The 26,449-nt window shown below is 37.6% G+C and overlaps 2 protein-coding genes across 4 annotated transcripts in view; one reads left to right on the top strand and one right to left on the bottom strand.

Moving 5' to 3' along the window:
- REC114 (REC114 meiotic recombination protein) overlaps positions 1–19,003 on the top strand; it is a 200,874-nt gene extending 181,871 nt beyond the window's left edge. Inside the window, exons 3-6 of one of the 2 annotated variants that reach the window (XM_037833478.1) lie at positions 3,245–3,328; positions 11,079–11,288; positions 16,401–16,487; positions 18,839–19,003. In XM_037833478.1, coding sequence (XP_037689406.1) covers positions 3,245–3,328; positions 11,079–11,288; positions 16,401–16,487; positions 18,839–19,003 — 546 coding nt within the window. The remainder of the gene's footprint in view (positions 1–3,244; positions 3,329–11,078; positions 11,289–16,400; positions 16,488–18,838) is intronic. The other variant, XM_037833479.1, reaches the window with a different exon arrangement.
- Positions 19,004–19,088: 85 nt separating this feature from the next.
- Positions 19,089–26,449, bottom strand: part of NPTN (neuroplastin) — a 96,316-nt gene continuing 88,955 nt past the window's right edge. Inside the window, exons 7-9 of one of the 2 annotated variants that reach the window (XM_037833476.1) lie at positions 21,618–21,639; positions 20,682–20,756; positions 19,089–20,151 (exon numbers count right to left, since the gene is read on the bottom strand). In XM_037833476.1, the coding sequence (XP_037689404.1) occupies positions 20,696–20,756; positions 21,618–21,639 (83 nt within the window). In that variant the 3' untranslated portion in view covers positions 19,089–20,151; positions 20,682–20,695. The remainder of the gene's footprint in view (positions 20,152–20,681; positions 20,757–21,617; positions 21,640–26,449) is intronic. The other variant, XM_037833477.1, reaches the window with a different exon arrangement.

Genomic DNA, 26,449 nt, shown 5'->3' with positions numbered 1-26,449 from the left:
TGTTGTTTTTGGCCTCTTGGCATTTGCTTAACTTGATAGGGTTCTTTTAGGATTTGTAGATCAGTTAAAACCCTTATCTCTAATTTGTCAGATCTACAGCTTCGTGGAATACACTTTAACTAACCATCAGGTGGCATCTGCGAGCCACCTATTCCCCTCAAGCCAGTTCTCCCCTACTTTGTCTTTGTGGTGAGTGGAGGTGTGAGTCTTATGGGGTCCAATTGGTGCACCAAGCTTGCATGTGTAGTTGGTGTTGCCCGCCCTGTATACGGGGAGTTTGTCTGAGTGTTTAGGGAGGGATGACGGCTTTAATAATCAACTCTCCCTGGTGTCCCTGGAGATTTAAAGCTGTTGCAATAGTCTAATCCTTCCGTTCAGTCTTGCTACTGTTTGTCTCTGCCACTGACCCACAAGTCCTTGGTATTGGTGTATGGTCCCTGGGACTTGCAAGTGGGTCCCTCTTCCAAGCTGTGCACTCCTAGGTCCTCTGTTGAGGGATGACTGTGCTATGTCACAGGTAAGCACCATCCCCCCAGGGCAGTTCTGGGCTGCAGGGCTGTGTAGGGGTGTTCCCAATCTGCTGAAAGAATGACTGAATGGGGCGTGTTAATTTCCTCCTTTTCACACAGCTCTGCCTTCCCAACTCTGGGACAATTAGCTGAGGGTGCAGGAAATGCTAATGTCAATGCCTGATTTTGTGGTGTGTGTGTGTGTTGTTGGAAACACTTCCCATCATATTTGGTTGTTTGGGCAGCCCTGGGCTGTGGAGCTGGTGCCGGGCAGGAGCATTCCCTGCCTACTGGGAAGACGGCTGTAAAGGGATGCCCCCCTTTTCTTGGGAAGTTGTGGTGTTTAGTGAATTTTTTCAGCCACTGGACTTATTGCCTTGTGTTTCAGAGTTCTCTTAGCTCTACTCTTGTCTGGGCCCAAATTGCAAGTCTTTGAGGCTTTCTGTAATGGGCTTCTTACAGTAATTGTTTTAGAAAAAGATAAAAAGATAAAAAAAAAAAAAAAAAAAGGAGGGGCCCTCGTTGCAGATCTAATGGGCCATTGAAATGCTAAGAGACAAAGAGATTAGGGCCATTAAGGAACTATCAAGGGAGCAGAGAAACTGGGCTCTTCAGACAAAGAAACTTGCCTTCTGGATTTGCATATGAGCCTGACTCTGCCTGAGCCCTCCTCTTCCCCATTCTGTGTTCACCAGAACTCCAAAAAGTCTCCACTTTTATTTTTGGGTTTTCCTTGCTGTTTTTGCTATCCCTATTTCCTCTCTGCTGGGCTGACTGCTCCCGGATTCTCCAGTGTCTCGTCTCAGTCTGTCTCTGTTTGGAGCTTGGATCAGTAGAATGAGTTTCCAGTAAGAGCTGCAACTGCAGTTCTCCCTCCTCATTCCCAGCACTGACGGCCCCTCCTCCCACGGGACTGAGCCTGGCAGGGAGGGGCGCGGGTCCCCTGGCCGCAAAAATTTACAGATTTTGCTGATCTCAGCTATTCCACATGTTCATGAGTGTTGTATGAAGTATGCCCAAAGTCAAATTGCTCTGCAGTGTCCAGTTCACGCAGTTCCTGGCTTTCTACCTACTGCCCTGGAGGAGTAACTAAAACATACAGCTCACCACTCCGCCATCTTGCCCCACCTCCTCTCCCATTAATTTTTTACATCACTTACATGTTGAAATGATATTCCACCTATTTCTTTTTGTTTATAAATGTAGCTGCTAGAAACTTTAAAATGACATACGTGGCTCATATTGTATCTCTGTTAGTGTGATACAGAGCAACCATTTTTTACAGCTGTATAGTATTTCATTATATAATGTACCATAGTTTAACCAGGCCACTATTGGTCACACTTGATTTGTTTCCAGTCTTTTACTGTTTAAAAAATGCTTAACCTTATGCATGTATCACTTCATATGTGTAAAATGAATTCCCAGAATTGGGATTGCTGGGTCCAAAGGTAAATGCATTTGTAATTTTAATATGGCTAAATTGCCCTCCGTAGGGGTTGTCCCAATTTGCACTCCCACAAGTAACTTTTGTGAATGCCAGTTTCTCTATATAATGAATGCCCTTTTAAACTGCAGGTATCTACATGTTTGGATATAATCAGGAATGAGTTTCTTTTTGCTAATTCTGAAAGTTTTAAGGAGAAATCACAAATGGTTTGCCTAGCTTTTTCTATTTTTTAAAAAAGTAAAGAAAACCTATCGATGATTAAACTCGTAGAATCAGCATTTTAGACCTGACTTTTTTTGTTGGATGGAAATGTCAAAAAATTCCTAAGCTCTATATTTCTGTGGAAATTGAAACTTTCATCATATTCAGATATAGGAAGAGGGATTCTGTGAAGGTTTGAATGGATAAGGTACAACATTTTTTTTTCCCCAAGAATCAGGAATTTCTTAAATTTCTGCAGTAGGCTTCACAGGCTATAGGTGACTAACATTGCCAAGTAGAAAGGCAGTCTGCATGCAGATTTTGCATGCTATCAGTTCATCAGTTGTCTGGATTGGTTTTACTGTATGCTAAACACATTCTAGTTTAATGGGCTGCTTAACTGAGGAAATCCATGGACAAATCGTTGGCGCTTAAAGGCTGCCAAAATCATGAGAGTCCAATTTATTAACTTTTTAAATGCACTGCAGAAAAAGTTCATCTTTCCTCCTTAAGGATCTAATTCTTGTCCCTCTTGAGACTTACGAGCCCTCTACTGCTCTCAGTGCCTGTTTGTTTGGTTTGGGGGCTCTGCAAAATCAGTATCCAAAATCAAATTTCTTCAGTTTTTCCATCCAGAGAAATCTGAAAATAAGATTTTCATGAAGAGAAATCTAACTATGTATTTAGGGATGTGTTAGATAAGTTAACAAATTAGTATAAAGTAAACCCTTGTTTTTCAGGGATATAGTCATATTTTGTCAAATCCTGGAGGCATAGAATAGTTGCATTTTATAGCAAATATGACTATGGACATTATCTTTACTATTTTTAAAATTTTCAATATCAGAAGATTAAGAAAAGGAAAAATAAGCTGAGACTATTAATGTTGATCATGTAGGAAGAACATTAGGACATGAGGACATATACTAAAGGTCATCCTTGGCAGTTGATGATGTTGAATCATTTCTCTTGTGCTTAAATTACAGTATAAATATACAGCTTTCTTATAGAAAGCAGTTGTACCACAGCTATTCATATCCCTTTGGGCTTCTGTTGCTTATTTTGCTTAATTATTTTGTTTCAGGAAGGGTTTTCACTCATTGATAGCAAGAATTGGTTGAAGATTGTAAGACGCATGGATTGTCTCTTGTTTGGAACAACAATAAAGGCAAGATGCTTTGCAGCCAACTGCTCTCATCTGTGTCTGTACGGTGAGAGAGACGAGGGGTGGGCCGGGAGCTTCTCTTTGTAGGTGAAATGGTACTGGGAAGTACTCAGATGTTTAAGAAAGGTTTAAATTATGAGCAAAACATGAAACAAGAACTGTAGAGAGGCAGAAACCTAGTTAGCAAGGGGACAATGCTAAAGAGCCAGGACTTTGATTGTTAGTACCTGTCTGACAGACATGTGTAACCATTCACTCTCCCCCAAGCACAAATGAGGAGGAGGTGGAGTACTTATTGTTTGTCGTGATATTTGGATGTTTAAAAGCTGTGTATTTTGGAATGTTTCACTGAATATGTCTTTTCATTTCTCCCTCTTTAAATATGAAATGAAAATTCTCTTTTATTTGCTTTCTAAGCTGTTTGAAGTGTAAAGAATGATCCTCATCAAAGAAACATGCAGACTAATCACCTGCATTATTTTCTTTCAGAAATAACTATAAAAACCAATCTGTTAACATTCACTGCATAGACAATATTGAAACTCAGGTGAAAGATCCTAATTTTTAAGGGACTTAAAAACTCTGACAGTTGGAAGAGGTCTTTAAGAGCATCCAGTGGAGGGGTTCCAAACTGGATTCCACTGGTCCTCAAATAATTTAAAAGATCTATGATCTTGGATGATTTTGACTGACTGCTAAATGAAATTTATCATTTTTTTTTCAATTATAAATGTAGGCAACAGACGTCACTGATGGAAATTACAAATATTTTCATATCCCATTATAATTGTTTCAGGTATCTCAAAATGTCATTTATGCTTTTCTCTACTTCAAAACTACGGTGGTTATTGGTTCCATTACTAGATCTTTTTTACAGAATACATTAATAAAGAAGCATATATATTACTTGATCACAAATTGGTGAATTAATATTAATATTGTAAATTAATGTTATTTCAATAAATTTGTTTCCTTTGTAATCTTAGGTATTTATTGTATGTATCTAAGAACATTATTCTGAGAAGAGGTCCAATGGCTGGAGCACACACAAAAACCATCAAGAGCTCCTGTTTCATTGTACAAATGAGTAAACTGTATTTGACTTAAGCCAATGGCCAAGATTATACCTGGCTAGCAGAGTACTGGGCTGCTCATTAATCTTCCAGTCCAGGAATTTATCATGAAAATATATATATTTTCAAAAAGTTACACTATGCCATATGTTTGTTCCTTGAGATTTAATTTTTATCTGATTATTTATTATTAAAAATTTTATCAAACTCTAGAGAACAAAGTAAAAATCATCCCATAATATGACCACTGACCACTCAAAAATAACAATTATTAACATTTTGAAGGTTTTACTAGGCATACTGTATCCATTAAAATTCTGTTCAGATACAGAAAATCCAGCTATAATGACCCAAAGAAATAGAGGTTTATTTTGTTTCTTAGTAAGAAATCTGAAGGAATGCAGTTGCTGACATTGGTTCAGCAGCTCAGCAGTGTCGAGGCTAACATCTCTGCAATTCTCTTGGCCTCTCCTTCAAGGCTGAAAAATGACTGCTGCAGCTCTATTACATTTGCATTCACGACCAGCTTCATCTGTCCTTTTTATGTGGAAAGCAGAAATTTTCTATTTATAAGGCGCTCTACCACCCATAAGCCCACAAGATGTCTGCTTATCTCTCATGGACCAGAACAGTGTCATAGGGCCACCCCAAACTGCGAAGGAGATTAGGGAAAAGAATGCTTTTCTAGCTTCTATTATGGGGAATGACAGAGTTTTCAAAAAGGAGATTGAGATGGTTGGCGGCATTTAACAGTGTCTGCCCTATAAACAATTTACAAAAGATGAGGATTGTAATATACAGAGTACTTTGTATCGTGCTCTTTTGTCATGTAATATATCAGGACCATTACACCACATCATTGCCTAGTCTTTGAAATCATTTGATTCTTAGTGGCTACATAGCATTTAAAGTTTGAATGAACTTAATTCAGTTAACCAATCCCCAGTTTTTCATAAGGATTTATTTACAGGTTGTTTATCTGTGATTATTTTCTTGATTTAGACATCTTAGAACAAACTATGAATTGTAAATTTGCCCCTCAGATAGGCTGTCCCCATTCTACTACAAATGCTGTCCAACAGGGTGATATTTAAATTTATAAACTAATCTCCAATTCTGTAGGCAAAAATTAGCATCTTCTTTTAATTTAAATGTATTTAATAACTAATGAGAATGTTTTGTGTGTGCTTAGTAGCCATCTGTATTTCTTCCGTGAATCGTCTCTCTTCTTTTGCCCAACTTTCCTCCTCTTCAGAGTATTTAGAACACTAGATGTTATAAAGATTACATGTTATATAGAAATATATACATTTATACCATTTATAAAGCTATATAAATGCATATTTCTGTATATATCATATACATTATATATATAAATATTTAAGACTAGAAACCTTTTGCCTGTTGTAATTGTGAATGGTTTTCTTTGTCCCCAAGATACTTCTAGCTGTTTATGATTGGATTTTTTCTCTATTCATTTTTATTTAGCTTCCTTACTAAACTTTTATTAGTTCTGATAATTTTGTTAATGTTTTAATTTCTAGGAAAGTAATTATATAAACTGGAAATGATGTTTATTTATATAAAAGGTATATACCTTTAATACTTTTCCAACTTACTGAATTCGCTAGACCGTCCAGAACAGTGTAATAATATGGTTATATTGACATTCTTGACCTCTTCCTGATTTGAATAGAAAGTGGTATTTAGATGTTAAGTGCATCTCTGGCTGTTGATTGGATATTCTTTACCATGTAAGAGAGGTAATCTTTCATTTATAGTTTACTTAATAGTAATTTAATCAGGGTTATATATTAAATTTTATCAAATGTTTTTTGATACCTATCATGTTTTTTTTCTCCTTTGATCTATTTATTGCCTTGATGCATCAATATTGAACAAACAGATTCTTCTTTTTGCTCTACCTGGCAAAGGGTACCTTTGGTGCTTCTTGCTTGGTATAAATTTTAGTTACCAAGTATTATAAAACATACACCATTGTTTAAATTGACAAATGGAAGGTGTATTTTAAAGTAAAATTGTCATTCTTCCAACAGCAATGTAATACAACTTAAATTCTGTGGGTAGTAAGCATTGTATTTCTATTTCTTTCTAGGCTGAAATAAGTAGATTAAGTTTTGCCTCCTTGTAAGATGTGCTTCCTTTTTTCCCCAGCAATCCTGATCAAAAATGTTCCTGGCTCATTGGTTAATGGTAGACATATAATTCCCAATCCGAAGGGCACTTGGGTTAAAGAAGTGAACCTAAACCACTTTCCTCTTTGTCACCCCCACTAACTGACTGAAGAATTTTTTCATGATTTTGTCTGGGCTGTGCTTTCAGTATTGCCTCGTGGTTTCAAGGCAAAGAATCGAAGAAAATACTGAATATCCTTCTCTTACATTAAGTCTATTTCTGTACTTCCCCCCACCTCTTCTACAGTAGAGTAATTCACGGTTAGTGGTGGGGAAATCTGCTTCAGATAGGTCCCAGTGGTGATTGAAAATTTCTTACAGATCTGGGTGATGAAACTAAAACCAGCAGGGAAACCGACTGCGTTTATGAGGCCTCTCATGTCTCCTTGGCTCTCCTTCCTGGGCACCGCATCTCACAGAATGAGATGATGTCCCTGTAACATCTGCCAAATAGCCTGTGGCTTAAGAATCTTTCCGTAGAGATCCTGTTCACACCTGTGAGTCAGATTACTGGGCATAACCCCCACACTACCCCACCCCAGAAAGCAAAGTAGTCTTGATTTTCTTAATTGTGAGTACAGGAGAAGTGTAAAGAGACAAGCACTTATCCTTGACTTTTGTTTCCTAAGAGTCTGTGTAATAGGGAATTTCTTATTAGTTGTAGTAACTTGAGATTGTTTTGAAGTAGGGTGGAAACAACTGAACATGTTGAGCACTACTTAAAATATAGGAATTATGTACTGATTTTCCTTAGGTGGTAGAAACCAGAGACCGTATATATTGGAGCAGTTTATGACTGTCAGTGTATACTTGAAAACTTTTTATTTCCAGCAAGGAGCTCTTTCTGACTTTAATCGTGGCATAAAAATAAACTCATCAAGATTTTCAACCTCATAGTTCTCTTCATTAACCTGGTATCAGATTTCCATTGGGATACCGGCATCGAGGATGTGGGATGGGGATATAACTCACTTTCAGGTTTTTCTTGATGTGTCTTAACTTTATCTTGGCTCCACATGCATTGAAGTGGTATTTCTGGCTTCAGATGATATACTCAAATCCTATCTGAGAATTTTACAGAGGCAAACATGGAGAAAGACCTAGGTTAGGCTATCAGACATGTAGCCTACCCTGTCATTTCTTAGAACTGCATTCCAAAGAAAACCTATGTATACAAACTGATTCTTATGTACTCTCACACATAGATACCTCTGGACTTACCCAATGGGTCTCTGTTTTTGCCCTGCTTATATACTTAAAATAATTGTTTCTTTGTGCATACACCTTTTCAGATAGCTACGAGGCAGTTACTTAATGTGATTTTTTTCTCAAAATGCCAGTTATATATTACAGAATCATAATAGAAACAGCTAAAATAAAGATACTTCATATAGATGTCTTCATATCGATTCTTAACTAAATTGGAAACACAAATTAATTGTAAACAAGAAATCAGCCATAATTTCACAAAAGAAGATTCATAGTGTTATCAAAACCTGTATATACGTATTGTTCTTTTGACTGTTCTTTTCCCTTCCTCAGGGAGAGTTAGTTTTCGATGACTCTCGATAATTCTGAAATTATCCATCCAAGAGAAAAATAGGCTAAGGGAATGAATAGTAAATACACAAAGAAAAAGTACAAATAGCCAATAAGCCTAAGAAAAATACTCAACTTCACTAGTAATAAAACTAAAATTTTAAAAATCCATTTTAAACTAGTTAGGTTAAAAAAAAAAAAAAGTATTTCCAGTGTTAGAGAGGATGCAGGGAAATGGGCACATAGACTCTTAGTAGGAGTAAAATGGTAGTATCTTGCCACAGGGCAGTTTGATAATATATACCAAAACATGAAATACCCATACCCTTTAGCCCAGCAAATCTGCTTTTGGGCATTTATGCATAGAGATGTATGTATTGCTCATCATAGCTTTGTGGTTTGTAAAAGGAATAAAACCTGGAAACAACTTAAATCTTTGTCAGTAGGGAACCAGTTAAATAAAGGAATACTCTTCAGACATTGAGAGTAATTAGTTTACTTTTATTTTTATATACTTATTGTTAAATGAATAATTAGGTGACAGAACAGTCATGTGGTTTAAAATATCATATATACAATAGATAATATATATGATTTATGTACATATATTTATGAATGAATATACATTCTAATATATATATATTAAAATATTTCTTTTTCATGTTTTTTCAGTTTTGGGGGAGGTAATGCTAATGGATTACTTTTATACTCAAGGGAAAGAATTAAGCAAATTAAAAAATAGGATAGAGAGAAACAAACAGTGGGAGTAAAGGGTAAAGGTGTCTAGTCTTCTAAACATGACAAGAGTTTTTATAACCTAAATATGTGGCCTTGTTTGATGGGATTATCTAAAAATTTAAATAGTATACATGAATAATAAACAGAAAAATTGGGGAATATTTGTTTTACAGGAATTTATAGAATTTTATTAAATTAAAAACAGATTCTCAAATGCACATATATGCATATTCATAGTAGCACTAGTGCTACTTCAATACTTCATTCTCTTTTATGGCTGCATAATATCACATTGTGTGGCTATGCCACGATTTGTTTACCCATTCATCTATTGATGGACATCTGGGTTGTTTCCACATTTTGGCTGCTGTGACTAGTGCTACTATGAATATGCATATGTGCATTTGAGAATCTGTTTTTAATTCTTTTGGGTATGTACCTAGGAGTGGAATTGGTGGATCATATAGTAGTTCTATGTTTGACTTTTTTAGGAACCACCAAACTTTTCCACAGTGGCCACACCATTTTATATTTCCACTAGCCATGTACAGGGGTTTCTGTTTCTCCACGTTCTCGCCAACATTGATATTTTCCATTTTTTTCTAATTGTAACTATCCTAATGGGTACAAAGTGGTATCTCATGGTTTTGATTTGCATTTCCCTAATAACTAATTATGTTAAGCATATTTTCATGCACTTTTGGCCATTTGCATATCTTTGGAGAAATGTGTATTCAAGTCCATTGCTCATATTTTGATTGGGTTGTTTGTCTTTTTGTTGCTGAATTATAAGGGTTGTTTATATATTCTGGATATTAAACTCTCATCAGATATATGATTGGCAAGTATTTTCTCCTATTCTGTAGGTGTTCTTTCATTTTCATGATGTCCTTTGCACAAGTTTTTAGTTTTGACAAAGTCCAACTTATCTATTGTTTCTTTTATTGCTTGTGCTTTTAGTGTCATTATCTAGGAAACCATTTCCAATCCAAGGTCCTGAAGATATTTCCCTGTGTTTTCTTCTAAGAGTTTTACAGTTTTAGCTTTTATATTTAGGTCATTGACCCATTTTGAGTTAATTTTTGTATATAGTGTCAGGTAGGGGTCCAACCTCATTGCTTTGCATGTGGGTATCCAGTTTTCACAGCACCATTTGTTGAAGAGACTATTCTTTCCCTGTTGAGTGATCCTGGCACCTTGCCAAGAGTCAGCTGACCGTAAATGTATGGGTTTATTTCTGGACTCTCAATTCTATTCCATTGGTTTGTGTCTGTCCTTTTGCCAGTACCACACTGTTTTGACTGCTATAGCTTTGAAATCAGGAAGTGTGAGTCTTCCACTTTGTTCTTGTTTTTTCAATATTGGTTTGGCTATTTGGGGTCTTTTGCAATTCTATATGAATTTGAGGATCGGCTTTTCCATTTTTCAAAAAAAGGCCACTGGAATTTTGATAGGGATAGTATTGAATCTATAGATTGCTTTGGATAGTATTGACATCTTGATGATACTGTCTTCCAATCCATGAACTCTGCATGTCTTCCCACTTAGTTAGGTCTTCTTTAATTTTCTTCAGCAATGTTTTGTAGTTTTCAGTATACAAGTCTTTTATGTCCTTGGTTAAATTTATTCCTAGGTATTTTCTTCTTTTGGATGCTATTACAAATTGAATTGTTTCTTTAATTTCCTTTTTGGAGAAACATTGGCTGTTGGCATATCTGCCTGTACCCCCTTTTTTAGTTTTTGTTTTTGTGTTGTTTAACTCGCTGGCTTGTTTCATATGGATCTACCTGGTTTGCTCTTTTATATACTTAGGTTTAGAAAAATTTTGTTGAGCCAGAACTATGCTGCATTATATTATCATTGCTGATTTTCTGCTTAAGAAATTACAAGCTCTGAAATTTTTGTTCCACAGCAAGATAAAACATTGATCTTTTACTTCAGTCAGCATAGTGATGTTCTTTATGATATGGGCTTTTTCATTTTTGCTGACATCAGTTCCCTGTAGGGAGTGAATTTTAATATGAGGAATAGCTCCCAGAAGGGAGAAAAAAACTATTCACTTTGCTGTACCCATATCAACAACCTAGTATAACTGCTCCCTCATCTGTACCTCTCCCCACTCCAAGCAAAAGGAACAACTCACTCACAGTAAATGAAAGTAGTGACATAACAAGAGCCACTCAGGATAACTTTTGATTTGTCAAACAGAACAAGAGTCGCATGTTTCGGGTACAGTTTAGTGGAGAGTCAAAGGAGCAGGCGCTGGAACGCTGCTGCAGTTGTGTGCAAAATCTGGCCCAGTACATAACCGTCCAGGTGCCCGATGGAATCATCCAGGAGCTTCGGCCGAGTCCTGGTTCATGGGCAGGTGAAAGCCAAGGGAAGGACTGTGCAAAGAGTGCCACGTTGCAGCCTGGGGTAAGTAGGCCCCTGCATGGGCTATACAAGAAACAAGAAAATGTAATGCAGTATGGGATCCCAAAATAAAAGTGGAACTTCTCAAGTTCATCAAGTTTGTACTTTAGAAGATATCGAATGTTGAATAACTTATTTTAATTGAAGGTTTGATTCTCATTGTAGTTTTTTATAATTCTAGAACTTAAGAGGGGTAGAATCCTGACTGCATTCTGGGTTTCACAATAGAATTGTCAACATGTGGTCTCTGACCACCTCTCTGAGACCCTTTCAGGGTATCTACAAGGTCAAATTATTTTCTTAATAATATTAAAGATGTTTTTTGCCTTTTAACTGTGCAGACATTTGCACTGATTGTACAAAAGCAGTGGTGGGTAAAGATTCTGCCACCTCAGCTCCAGTCAAGGCCGTGACACCAAACTGTAAGTCACTGTATTCTTCACCAGTCACTCACAGTAAAAACAAAACAAAAAGACCCTGCATACCAAAGAATGATGGCAGTCTCAAGGAAAAGCACTTGTGCGTTTAAGTTGCAAGGTAAATGAGCCTATTTTTTCATAGAATACCATGTTTACTTGAAGACAAACTATGGTTATTTGGATTTGGGTGTTTGGCAGATATTTTTTGAAAAAGAATGAAGTGAGCCTATCAGTTCAGGAAAACAACTGATGGTATTTGACTATGATAAAATTTAAGCTTTCAAGTGAACATCGGAATTTTGGAAAACTTGTATCTGCTGCACGAACTTGACAATTTCCTAAGCCCAAAGACTTTTCTGATGGTGAGCTTAATGAATTGATTTTTTTTATAATTGTGTATTAAAATGTGTCAATTTTTGGAAGATCTGTATAGATCAGTGGACCAAGATTTTCCAAATGATCAATGTATGATGTGACAAAACCATGATATATAAAAGATCCCTTCAAAGTACAAGATGGACCAAATGGATTTTAATATAACAGAGTATAAAAAGTTTGTTGCTAGGGTTTCAGATTCAACATTACAATTAACCTTTAAGAAACTATCACTTGTTGAGTTTTGGTGTTAAAGAAGAATATCCACAATTATCTGAAAAGGGTGTTTTACAATACTCCACCCTTCCATCTCAATATCTGTGTGAGGCTGGATTTTCTTCATATTCTTCCACCAGAGCAACATATTGCAGAAGACTGGATCAAAAGGAGACAGAATCCAGCTGTTTCTATTAAACTAGACATTAAAGATATTTACAAAATTATAAAACAATGCCACTCCTCACTACAGTTTTGTTTTGGAAAACAGTGATTTTTCATAAAAAATTTTAATATTAACATATAATTGGTTATTTTTAAATGAATTAAGAAACCAATTTTTGTTTTAATTTCTAATATGGTAAATATTGATAGCTATAACTCAATTAAATAAAAGCTCTTCGAGGTCCTCATTAACTTGTAAGAGAGTAAAGTGATCTTGAAATCAAAAGTTTGAGAATTGTTGCTATAGAATTTCTCCTAGAAGTACATATTCCTAAATGCTGTTAGCAATAAGCATTTGCCTCTGCTCTTGGATTTTAGATTCAAACTTGGTTTTTTATTTTCTATTTTGAGAAATGATTTTCCAAATCTAGTTACCCATCACTTCATCCTGTTACTTTCGCTTAATTCAGTATACCAAGAGAATTCATTTTTTGCTCTTTAATCACTAAGTTTCTTAACATTTATAATTTATCTAAGGTAAAATATAGATTTTCAGTTTATCAAGTTTTTTACTGTAAATAAGTGCTGTGTTTTGTTTCCTCTTGAAATGTGTTTAGTTTGTCAAATCAGATTTTGATGTTTTTAGAATTCTTTCTCTTCATTTGTTTCAGCACTATCTTTTTTGTGAAGATGCCTTAATGCTAAAGCTTCTTATCTCACAAACCTTGGATCTAGTTTCAAATGATATGCTTCATCAGCTACTGCTATATTCTTTAAGAATCCCCTCACTACAAATGGTGGTATTCTCATTTATTGCAGTACAAAGAGTTTATTTTCAAACTTGTCTAGATTTTTTCCAAATTAAAAGGATTCATTTCCCAATTAAAAATTCAAGGCATGCTGAAATGCTTCATTCAATTTGATATGTATATCTTCAATACCAAATATAGAACATCTGCTAGACTTCTGTCATTCAACCTGGTATAAAGCTATCAAGGTGGTTTAAAGAAGTTTATTTATAAGGTACTGTATTGCTTATGATCCTTTGCCCTTTAAATAGATTTCTTTTTTTCATAGGTTTTATTGACCGATTATTAATATTTAGAATATAGCAGAGTATAACCCAGTGCATGGTATGCATCAAGAACCAAATATGGTCCCAGGATTTGGGGACTAAGTTTGGAATGCCTTGTAAAAGTAATGAAGACACATCAGGCTAGAACCTCATCAGGCTAAACAATTGTCTAAATTTTAAAAATGTAAGAGAAGATGAAGTTGTAACATGTAGTAATAAATGGAGTCTGATGGGGTTGAGGGCAGCAGCAGATGCACTCAGATTTTAAAGGCTGGTCCCAAATACCTAGATAGGAATATCCTTAAAGTAGTCGGGAAACTCCCTCATCTTTTCTTGATTCTGTATTCAGACAGAGCATGAGGTTGTGCAGAGACCACAGGCTTTAGAATCCAGACAGACCTAGGTTTGTTTCCTGGCCCTATCTCTTAGTAGCTGTGTGATCTCATGTAAGGCACTGAACCTGATTTGTAAAATGGTAAGATTGAAATGCTGCACATAAAGTACCAAATACAATGCCTGGCAAATACCATCTAAATGACATTATCCATTATTACGATTATTTCAAGTACTGTACCCTTCTGGTCAATTAGCAAAGGTCAGACCCTCCAGAGCCAACAGGGGACATAAAAAGATTGAGTGTCTGAAACTGGAGAGCAGAAGAGAAGGCAAAGCCACCAGGGTAACTGAACCGGAGTGCAGACACTGTGAGGCACTGCCTAGAACATTCTGGGTGTCCTAACGACAGAACAGGCCAGTCATTCCCAGGTTTGCTCTTACTGCTAACTCTGCAAATATGGTGTCATGCTCATTTTCTCAGAATTTATCTTCAAAGCTGCAGGATGTGGCCGAGTTCCAGTCACCTTGCTGCTCTCCTGTATTCAGTTGTGTAGTTTTCCCATTGTATACTTACATACTTTATATATATAAATTTTATATATATGTACAAAGTAGTAAGAATATATTCTTCCCTTCTTTGCAAATAGAGATAATTCTGTGTCTTTCAAGTTCTTGAGTCATTTCCTGACTCATATTTTGGTTTTTACTTTTCCTCAGCTTTGCGATTTTGCTAATTGTGGCCTTACTGGGTATTTCTCAACCTGAGAGCTTCTAAAACAAACATCAGAGGGGAGGGGGAAGACAGGAAGGAGGATGGCAATTCCTGTGTGAACTCTTTCCTTTGTTAGCACAAAAAGTCCAGTAGAAACTAGTCAGGGGGATCCAGCACTGTGTGCCCAGAACCTTCCATCTCTGTGAAGTTTGGGCTGAGGACTGTCTAATCCTGGCACCTCCCCACCAGCCTCGGGCTCATGGCACCTGGCAGTCGTTACAGTGTATACAGCGTATGTAGTATGTCTTTCCCAGTTGTTTGAAGAGCACTGTGTGAGCTGAACTGAGAGGTATCTTAAGATAGCGTCAGATATAAGAAATGAAGAAACACTAGACCCTAGAGTTTTACTTAATTTAACAGATCAGAAAACTGAGGTTCAGAGAATGGGGCTTGTCTAAGGGTTCCCAATTCATTCTAGTGTTCCGTAGCTCATTCTCATTTTGGTATTCTCAACTATTTTCTTTCCTTTCTTTGTTCTTTCCTGTCGCTCCACCCCCTTTTGATTTTGATGGTTCCAGATCTATTTTTCTGCAAAACCTACTGAATGGGAACAGTATGCCTCCAGATAGGACAGAAGAATTTGGCATCCTAATAAGGGCCAGAACATGTTGCTGGTATATACAGGGGAACCCTCCAGAAAGTGCCCTCTGTCTCCCTATGTTATACCATAAGCTCTCCCCTAGAGCAGGGTCCCAGCTACTTGTCTGGAGATGAGCGTTGCAGCAGCCACAGCTATCCAAAACATAGCCAGAACTTGCAGATGTATCCACTATGAAGGGCATGGGTAGTGAGGATACTGGAAATTCTTGAAGCAGACCTTATACTGTACATCCTGTTTCCTTCCTGGAAAATACCCCCTGTATTCTACCTGAAAACTCCCCCTCGTCATTACAGATTCCTTCAAAATAGCATGGACTCTGGAGCATTCCTGCACATCACGCTTAGCACACACCTTTCCTCCAGTGCACCCCCTCCTCTAAGAGCCTAAAGCACTTACACTCACTGCCATTCGAGTACTTAACAGAGTTGGCATTATAATCAGTTCTCACTAGGCTGTAGGATTCTTAGAGCTGGACTTCTATCTTACTCGTCTGTATTGCTAGCCTCTTCTTTTATCCAGTGTCTAGTATAGTAGGCACAAAAATACTGTGAAATAAATGAATTTTACTTGTAGAGGAACTCATTCCCGCAGACCATCTAAAATGAAATTTAAAAAAAAAAAAAAGTAACCAACTCAGTTTTACTAAAAACATATGGTTAACTCTCTCAGTTATGGGTTTCTTTTCTTTTTTGCTTTCCTGCAATGAACATGTATTATTTAAGTAATAATTTCTAGAAGGCAGCAAACCATGATTATCAGAAACAGCAGTGAGCACTGCATGTGGCTGCTGGACTGTGGGCAGAGGAAGACATGGTGATCATTCTGCTTCCGTGGGGCTGGCTCTGTGCCCAGCACCGGTCTTGGCCACTGGGCCACACTTCTGAAGACACAACGGCCACCAGCCTGCCAGACATCCAAGAGCAAAAGATACAGGAGAGGAGTCTCAGATTCAAACTCTCTTACTACCTCGAGTGTGGTCACTCAGCCTTATTGTAAAACCAGAACAGATCCACACACTGGCAATGATTTTCACCACTTTTACTGATACTTTTTTCTTTCTTTGAACATGAACCCATGTGTTTCCATTTCTTTAATGGCCTACGGTGTGTAAGAATATGTTCAGCTAGTCTCCTAATTGCATGTTGTTTTATTCCAGTCACACCAGAACCCAGAGCAGCAGCACAGGGTAACAGCCCAGCCCAGCGCTCTAGAGGGAAGCATCTCAGTGGCGCGGTTAGCTCAGGTAGAGCCTATTATGTGTTCTGCTTTCTTGTCATTTAAAAAAACAAGAATTTGTATTCCATGGTTACGTCCTGGTTCTAGAAGGGTAACCTAAAGGGTTGCTGTAGAAGATAGTAAAGACAAAAGACAGGCTGTTTTCATCAGCCCCTGTTGTGAGGTTAGTTGGGATGGCACATACCAAAGAACTGCTCTCCTAGGGAAATAATGAGTGAGAGTAATTTTTAGTGTTAGCCTTTAAATACATGAGATCGAGACTTCAATAACCAATTTCCCCCCAAACAGGAACAATTTCAGTTTAATTCTGGAAATGAAATTTGGGAACTTATTCTAAGATAAAATACCAAAATGATTTGGAGTCAGGCAGGTCAACTGTCATTTCTGTATTTGGACCTGTGGAAACCTGAGAGGATCTGACTGTTACCACAGACCTGCTTGCAGACATCTCCTTTCCCTTTGCAGTTTGCTGTTTATCTAAGAATCCTGCAAAACCTATTTATTCAAAATCGTGGTTATCTCCTTGAGGATGAATCTCCTTGAGGATGATGTCTCTTCACCACTGCACTTCCTGCTGCCCCCAGCAGCTGGCTCTCATGAGACTCTGCGTGGAATACATCCGTATTCAAGGATGAATTGTCTTTGCTGTGCATCTATTAAATTGTGCTAACAGTGGTATAAGAAAGAAAATATAGGTGTTTTCTTCTGGGCTTACCAATAACTGAAAATAAATGGACAATCAGAAGATAAAGCTCTCCAGAGATAAGAAGACTGGTTAAGAATTCACATTTCTTTTAGTAACCCAGCAACTATGACAGAGAAAATTTAAAAGCCTATTTGTCTGTCAGTGGGGGCAGATTTCATAATGCCCAGTCTGTAGCCTTGGTTTGCACTGGGCTAACTGGATCAGAGTGTCTGAGGACACTAGAGCTGCTGCAAAACAAGGAGCTAGGAGGGTATGATATCATTATTCAGGAAAGTATCAGTTGCTATAAAAGGCGTACCTTAGCCTAGTTTAGATAGTATATAAGAACTATGTGCAAATGAGAAAAAGCACCAGACTTTTAGCTCAGATATGTTACTTAATGCTCATAGAATGAGCAAGTCATTCTATGAATGTGAATTGTCAAAACTTTTTGGAAGGTGATTTAGCAATACATATCAAATTTAATGTTTTATCTTATTACCTAGTAATTCCATTTGAACTACACAGACATACATATGAGAATATTTGTCACAGTGTGTTTATAGTAACAAAAACTGTAAACAACATAAATGTTTGTAAATAGGATATTTAGTGGTTACATTGTGGTACCACCAAACATGAGATTAAATGCAATCAATAAAAGAGATATAGAACCTTATCTATTGACATGGAAAGATATTCACTATGCAGTAAGTTTTTTTAAAAGGAAGCTGCAATACAAAACAGCATATATGATTCAATTTTTAAATAAGTACACATACTAAAGTTTGGAAGGATATATGTTACCATTGACTCTTACTGGTAACACCAAATGCTGGATAAATGAGGAGCAACTGGAACTCATATACTGATATACAGTCACTACGGAAAACAGTTTGGTGGTTTCTTATAAAGTTAAATATGCACCTATCATATAACCTGGCAGTACTACTCACAGTATTTACCCAAGTGAAATGAAAACCAATACTGATGCAAAAACCTATATGTCGATGTTTATAGCAGCCTTATTCATTACTGCAAAAACCAAAACCATCCAAGTGTCCCTCAGCTGGGGAGTAGATAAACTGGCACATGCAAAGGATGGATACTCAGCAATGAAAGGGAAAGAACGGCTGATATGGGCAGCAATGTGGATGGGCTCAAACGCATTTTTCTAAGTGATTTAAACAAACATTGCAAGCCAGAAAAAGATGTTTGTGACCTGTGTCCCTTTGTTTGAGACTCAACTTCTGCATGGTGGACTGCTCACACCTCCTCCTATACCTATGAGATGAAGAAGTCATCAGTGGAGTTCACTCATTGATAGGCTTTCTGTCAACCCACAAAAAAACGTAATCAGCACAGTACTCTTCATTAAAGCAGCATTTCAACTTTGTACATTATTTCATCAATACATTTGAAATATTTTTTTAAGGACACCAATTTTTCTCAATTTCCATATGAATCTGGAAAATGTGTATATTAAATTGTAAATCTAACAGTTAAACCTAGTAAGGTAAGCAACACTGTAAAGCTATTTAGCCCCTAGTGATTTTTTGTGTAGTTTCCCTAAACTTTCCTTAAAACAAAGTTTTTCTATGTTGTGTCATTCAGACTGCTGCCTTCGTCACTTGCAATCCCTACTAAACTGACTCTTTCTGGTATCCTTGCAGTCTGTCCTAGCGTCGGAGCAGCTTCCCCTCATCTATGAACAATCCGCATGGGGTGCTGAAGAGCTCGGTCCCTTCCTACGCTTGTGCCTTATGGATCAGAATTTCCCAGCATTTGTGGAAGAAGTGGAAAAGGAACTGAAAAAGCTGACAGGGTTGAGAAATTAATGGTCTATGTACATATGCAACTGCGGAACTTGAAAGTATTAAAAATGCTTCCTTCTATAATTAGAGAAGATAGTGGAATAAAGAGTATTATTTCAAACACCTTTTATTGTTTTATTTTTAAAAACAGGTGAATCCACTTTTTTATACATCATTGCACTTCAACAATTACACAAAACACAAGTACATGCATCTACAGTTATGCACTGCATGAGAACCCTGTTAGGTTATAAAATCTACAATCAACCATTAAATCAATGTGGAAAAAAAATTCAGTGTCAAACCAAAAAGTATAACTAGTTGCATAGAATACCACCATGCTATAACATTTCAAGGTCATTGAAAAAAAAGGTAAATTATAAAAGTTTGCCTTAACTGAATGTATAAGAATAGGTTCAACACATCAGTGCAAAAAGGATTTAAGAGTTTGTATGATTTAACAAAAGAAAAAATAATCACTTAAAAAGCAATCATACATATATACTGCAATTCATTATGCATTCAGTGGACAGTTCCAGCTTCCTACTCAAGTCGTAAGTTAAGCCCTTAGAGATTTCTTTTTATATTACTCATCTTTATGTACCAAAACTGCAGTTTCTTCATCTGACAACATACACAATAAGGAATGAATATCAGCAGCTTAAAAATGAAACAAGCATTTACTTTATTTTGGATTTCTCCTACCCCCAAAAATATAAATATATATATATTTATATTTATATATTGTATATATCTGTAGATTTTGCTGTACTTTACAAAAAAATGTGTCACTAGATGGCAGCAGTGCATTTTAGAGTATTTTGCCAATTTAACCATTGCCTTAAGTAAAAAATGGCGCATGCATGATCTGATCCTCAGAGGACCTTTTTACTTCTATTTAAATATTTTAACAAAGGAAAAAAAAAAAAAAAAAAAGGCAACATTCACAGCACATCAAGCCCAAAGTAGTTTACACCTTCTACACTGAAGCATTGTTTAAAATGTGTCTGGCTAGGTCATCCTTATAGAAGAGGCTAAATAAGGCATGCTTTAGACAGTCATTGTGGTGTTGCTCACTTGAAAAGGGGAGAAAAATGTAGTTTTAGAACCAAAGAGGTCCAAGCATAAAATTTAGCAGGTCATGTTGCCACCAGTTTCAGGAACCTAAAGATCTGAAAGAAAAAAGTGTTTGGAAATTAAAAGGGGAGATGCATTGCCACTCAGGACTACATCAAATGACAAAACAAAGCTTTGGTTCAAACAACATGCTCAGGGATGTGGTGTGAAATTCTGATCTCCATGTGCTTCACAAAACCATGCTCTGGCCTGGCTGCTGCCTGGACACCACTGCTGCATTGCCCTCAGCAACAAAGACCAATTGGCCTCTGGGAGCAATCCACCTAAGAAGGTGACTATTTAATTTTTACCTGTGTTTAAAGATAAGTAAATGGTGGTGCAAAGTATTTATTTTGAAGCATCATACATATTCTATAAATATGTAAAACAATGCAACCGAAAAATGCTCTTTTCCAGCCACTAAACTGGGCAGACAGAATTCTGTTCCATGACTATTGGCTGCTCTAAAATTAACAAAAAGATCTCACAACATAATACCGACTATTGAAGAATTTCTAACAAGCAGCTTTCCCTATCATTTCATTTGAATATAATTTTTTAAACTTCTAAAGAAGGCCATACTTACATTATAAGCAGTACTTAATTTGTGTTTCTCTGGCGCAAGTTTTTATCTTTGTGATTGTTGGTAGAGTTGGTTTTCCTTTGGAGGAAAAATTGCATTATAAAATGAGTTAAACTCAAAGTCAGTAGCAACTTTTAAAAGTATAACACATGGAAATACAGGGAGTCTTTCACTTACTGCCATCCCTGGTGTAGTAAGAAATTACTCCACAGTATCAGTGCATAAAAATATTACTGTAAATAGGTAAAGTACCTATATATCTTCCATTAATAGATCCTTTTGACTCCCAAGGCCGACAATATGCAGGTTAACTTTGCCTTTGTTTATAAACTATAATCCAATTCCTATAAAGGTGAGAATAAACCATTTTTTCCCCCACTGAACACCACTGTCCGTTCTCAACTGATGAAAATCATTACACAAAACAGGCAGTGCTGTGCCCTGTGGCACTTAAATTTGGTCACTGTCTGCCCACCTTTCACTCCTTAGCTCCCAATATAGGTGATTCTGCCAATCCTGGGGGATCCTGATTCCACCCTTGCAGCTACATCTCTCTCAGGTACTAGCAATTGATAAGAGCTAGCCAGTTAACCCATGCTATCGTCCAAAGCGTCAAATTAACTTCCAACAACAAAACTGAAAGCCTCAGACAGAGTTCATTTTTGCCACGTTATCACTTAAGCATATGGGATATGCAAAACTTTAAACAATTCTTTCATGGTATTCCATTTTGTATTGCTACTAAAAACAGCTATACCACCTGTCTTGGGAATCAAATGATCATCCATCAGGTCAATGTCAAAGAAATCTACACTGCAATATTCATTTCCATTCACTATCTTCTCCCTATAATCTTAGCTACTCCTTCCTTTTGATTAAACTGCAAATACAAAATAATTCAATCAGAACTGTTGGATGAGTATCTTATAGAGTACTTACATTGGTCCAGCTGGTTCATCATCTACACACGTGTTCAGTATTTTAATAATCCATTGAAAGATAGAAGAAAAGAGAAAATAGTTAAGATTCTGCCTAAGGATTAATGCAACAGCAAACTGCAAATGGCAAACATGGCTATTCATAGCAGTTATTAAAGGCCATTCCATCTGGAGGTGCAAAACACTCATGGAGTTATTTCTAGATTAAAGTTTTTAATGGCAGGTATGTTGTTTTGATGGTTTTAGTTAACACTTTGAATGCTTGTCATGAAAAACTGCAACTGTAGCGGACAGATAGACTGCAATTTCGTTATACTCATCTTGTCCCCAAGTTCCAGTGGTTCACTCTTAAATAGATGAGAAGACAAACCAACATTTCAGTTGTAAAATCCTGCTGTTTGTTTTCTTGTGATGAATGCACGCAGTTCTGGCTCGATCCTACAATGTAGATGGATGTGTACGTTCTGCACGCTTAGCCACACATCCTCACTTCCCCAAAAAAGCACAGTTTTTCTAGATGTTTTACAATCTTTAGAAATGTCTTTTTGTCTGGAAAATGAGACTGAGGAAGAGGAAGCCACAAGAGTTCAGTCTAACACTGGGTCAGCCATGCTGGGCTACACCGGCAACAAGCATAAGCAGATCAGAGATGTTCCAGGACACCAGGGAGCTGGACAATGGTGACAGCCCTCTAGAAGAGACTTCAGATATAAGGACAGGCGTGCTCTTGTGCCCTGGCCAAAACCAGAACCCAAACCCAGATGGGCCACGATATATATATATACATTTTAATCAAAAAGCTTCTATTATCTGAGCTTAGAAGCCTTCTTCAATTGATATTTACGATTCTGATAGATAACTTTTTCTTTCCTGTTTCAACTAAGGGCAACTAGGTCCCCTTTAAGCAGGGAAATAAATACATGGAGAGAATATTTTTTTAAAAAGAAAAAGGGAAAGGAAAAAAAAAAAAAAGACCCACCAAGGGGAGAGAACACGTAAGTGCTCTTAGTTTCTTTGTAATATACAAAAGTCAAGTGGACTAAAGATCCAGAACAGTCTGATTTTACTGAAGGCTTACAGAAAAACTCTCAGCAGGATTCCACAAGGGGGCTTGGTGCACATGAAGCAGTTATGGAGCTCAGTCTGTGTGGGCATCTGCAGGAGCACACATCAGGAGGAATGTCTGTCAGAGCGAGACATTGCTCCACCTGTTCCTTCAAGGCAACGGAGAGGCAAAGCCACTGGGCCAGCACACACAGTGACCGGAGCAAAAAAAGATTTCAAAAAAAAAAGAACCAACCACAAACCAATGACTCATCAGCCAAAACAACAGGCTAGCGACACACCAGTGTCCACAGGAGTCCATTACTAACCACAAGGCACTATCAAAACAGGGACAGAGAACAAACTAAGACTTAGGGACACCCACGACATCTGTGTGCTGTGAATGCAGCGGGGATATACAGAGACGGATCAGGTCCTAAGGCACACACGCCCAGCCTGCGTCCTCCCCTCACACCGTCATAATGCTCTCAGCATCGCGGCCAGGCCAGCTCAGCGACATGCTGGGAACTAAGCTCTGTGGGGACTTGAAGGAAAAGACACAGGAGCAAACGGTATTTTTAATGCTCTGGCTGTGTACCCCAAAATACAAAATTCTAATGCAAGATAACTGATTCAAGAATATCACCAATCTGTGCCCAACTTTAAAAGGAAAAGCAGGAGAAATAAGGGGTGGGAGGAATCGCGATAGCCAGGCTAATCTCTTCAAAGCGTAACACTGTGGGCGCCAACCCAAGCACTTCACATCACAAACTTGTTTTTCTTTTGGTAGTGGAGTATTTCGGGGTGTCTGATTAGTTACATTATTTTCCAGCCCAACAAGCTGTTAACGTGCAAAAGGTCTGCAGGAGAGGTGTTTAAGCAACAGTGGCTCGGCCGTGGCTGCGAGTGGGAGCAGCTGTTATACACACTGGTGTCTAACTCTGATGAACCCCCTTCATCTTTCTCCCCAAGTCCATTTCACATTTACGAGTTCCAAAGAACAAAGAAAAGACACTTCCTGTCTCCCTACTCTCCCAGACTGAATCACTCTCTGCAGCAGCACCACTTTCCATTACAAGTCAGACAACAACAACAACAAAAAATACAACAACAACAAAAAAAAACCCAACTTTGACCCTTAATGGGGAAATCAGGAGAGAGGGAAAGAACAGAACTACAGAAAAAAAAAAAAGGTACGAAAATCAAAGAAATGAGGATTAAACAGCAAACTGAAATCCAAATTAGTTGTGAAAGTGAATGAAGTAAACTTGAAGAAAAGTGTTAACAATATGAACTGTGCATCGTATAGACTGAAGCGGAGATTAAACAAACTCCAAAAGCATGCATATCGCTCACTTACCACCATGTTTTAAGGGTATGATGCAATTGAGGGGGGAAAAAAAAGAAGTCATAGTAACCGACAAATATCAACATACCCCAAACCCTCAGGCCAAAAGATAGCCAGCTTAAACCTTGACTGTTCTCTCCACCTCAGTGTTACTCACAGCCACTAGCTAGATGAGAGGAAGAGGACTGGGGGGAGGATGGAAAAAGATGCTTCTGGAATCCACCTTATGAGTGATGTCCTGGTGGAGCTGGTGTACACAATGATTCATCTGAATGTTCAGTCTTCCCAACCGAATGCCCCCAGCCCTCGCTCCCCATATCTGCCTCCTAATCCAAGACGGGTGCCCTGCGCCGTGGCTGTGGATTACCTGATACAGTATCACCTCCAAAGGGAGGGCTTCAAATCAGAATAACCAAGTCCACTATCTCTTCAAAGCTCCTTTTTCACTGCTTTCATCTCACTGAGGATGGGGTTTTATGGTTTTTTAATCCATTTAAATTTCACCTCAGCAGAGTAGTATTAAACCCAGGAGATTCAGTTACTTCCAGTCTCATTCTTTGTTTGGTATATCTTATATTCTCCATAGGGTAACATGTTACTGACCTGGTTGAGCCTTAGTTAAGAACCTGAATGTGGGTTTTGGAGGTCATTTTAAAGACCCACAAATCTTTCCCAACATTCCTGGCCTGCTGTAAAGTTTTGTATGCTACCAAATGTTCTGACCAACTAATACAGTTTGGATCTTTAGAACTGAAAGAGTTTGGATATGTCAGAGCCACTAAAAATGGCCCAATAAAAAACCTCAAATGTATTGGAGAAGTAACTTAAAGGAAGAGTCCCTTTTACTTGTTTATAAAACTTAGCCCGCTGACATGAAAATAGAAAACCCTTTTTGATAGCAGTACACAGGTCTATTGTTTAAATGTGATGTCTGTGAGGTCACAAAAATGTCCAGTAGAACTGAGGGCCCCAGCAGCCAAGCAGGTTCACTTCCCACCTTCCCGGTGTTGGGGGGGGGGGAGACCTGGAAGCACACAGTCAGCCCTCTCCGGGCTTGTCAGCTGCAAGTTCAGTCGGCAGGGAACCCACATAGAAGGTGGGCTCCAGGCACACGTACAGCCACAAGATGGGCGGAGGGCTAGAGGGACACTAGCTTGAACTCTTCTGTTTAGAAAATTACTGTTTAACATTTTCAGAGAATACAGTCAAGTAGTAAGTAAAACGGAAGCCCTTAAGTGGCTCTATGATCCATCTGCTCTTGCAAACAGTGAAGATAAAAGGTGGTATGTAGATAACCCACCTGAAAGACAACTTGTTGGGTACCGATTCTCAAAGGGACCGTAAGAGGGGCCTAAAGGAGTGTACATGTGAGGGTATATTTATAAAATGGCTTGAGCATACTCCAGTAGATAAAAATACAGGGTTTTTGTTTGTTTGTTTGTTTTTAATAATACAGCAGCTAAACCTTAACCCTAAGCATTTTCTGAGTCAGAAATTTAAAACAACATTTGCTCCTAGTGGGATATGTAAATCCAGTGCCCTTACTAGGGAGATGAGAAAAACAAACTCACACTATACTCTTTATTAAGTGCAAATTTGCATGATTTTGTATTTTTGTATTGTTCACTTAGTGTTTTTCTAGAAGAGGCTGAGTTGCCAAAAATTCACTGATAAATATGAATATTATATATGAGTTCATGGAAAAAAAAATCCATGTGCTTGAAATAAACTGTAGGTATATCTTCATAATAAAGTACCTATTTGGCAGAGAAAAAGCATATCAGTCCTATTTTTTAACATTCCCATTTTCATAATGGCATAAATAAGTCAGCACAGGTCAGTTAGCTGATAAGTAAAAATTCATTAGCTCTCAAACTCCAAATTTGTATCAGATATGTAACATGCCTCTTCATTCCTAAAAGAAGTGTCTATACATTCTGTATGTAAGTTTGGGGAGGGGCATATGAGAAGAAAGTACAGGAGGTGAGTTTGTTCTTACTATGAATTGCATGGGCATGAGGGGTAATTGACTAAGAGAGAAGAAAAAGTCACATTAGGAAAACCCAGAGAAGAACGATAAGCTTTTTTTTTTTTTTTTAAATGATTACCTTCTGGAAAGAAGAAAAATATGAGCAGGGAGCAGGGAGGGTCTGAGAAAAAGCAGTAGAAAGAGACAAAGGAGGACAGATAGAATGGAAATGCTGGAGCAGGGAAGGGCTGTGGAGATGGAGAATGGAGCCTGCACCACGTTGGCTGTCAGGAAGGCAACGGAGAGATGGCAAACACTGCAGTAATTCCAGCATCCCATATTTTTCACCCCAATTCAACAACAAATAAAAGTAAAAGCTGCTTGCATTACAGGATTCTCCTAAGAGACTAGAGCAAGGAGTTTTTACTTCACACTTACCCTGCAGTCACCTCTTTTATGTAGGATTCATTCA

This window comes from Choloepus didactylus, chromosome 4 (genome assembly GCF_015220235.1).
Source record: "Choloepus didactylus isolate mChoDid1 chromosome 4, mChoDid1.pri, whole genome shotgun sequence".
NCBI lineage: Eukaryota > Metazoa > Chordata > Mammalia > Pilosa > Megalonychidae > Choloepus > Choloepus didactylus.
This window is presented reverse-complemented; position numbering and strand designations above follow the sequence as displayed.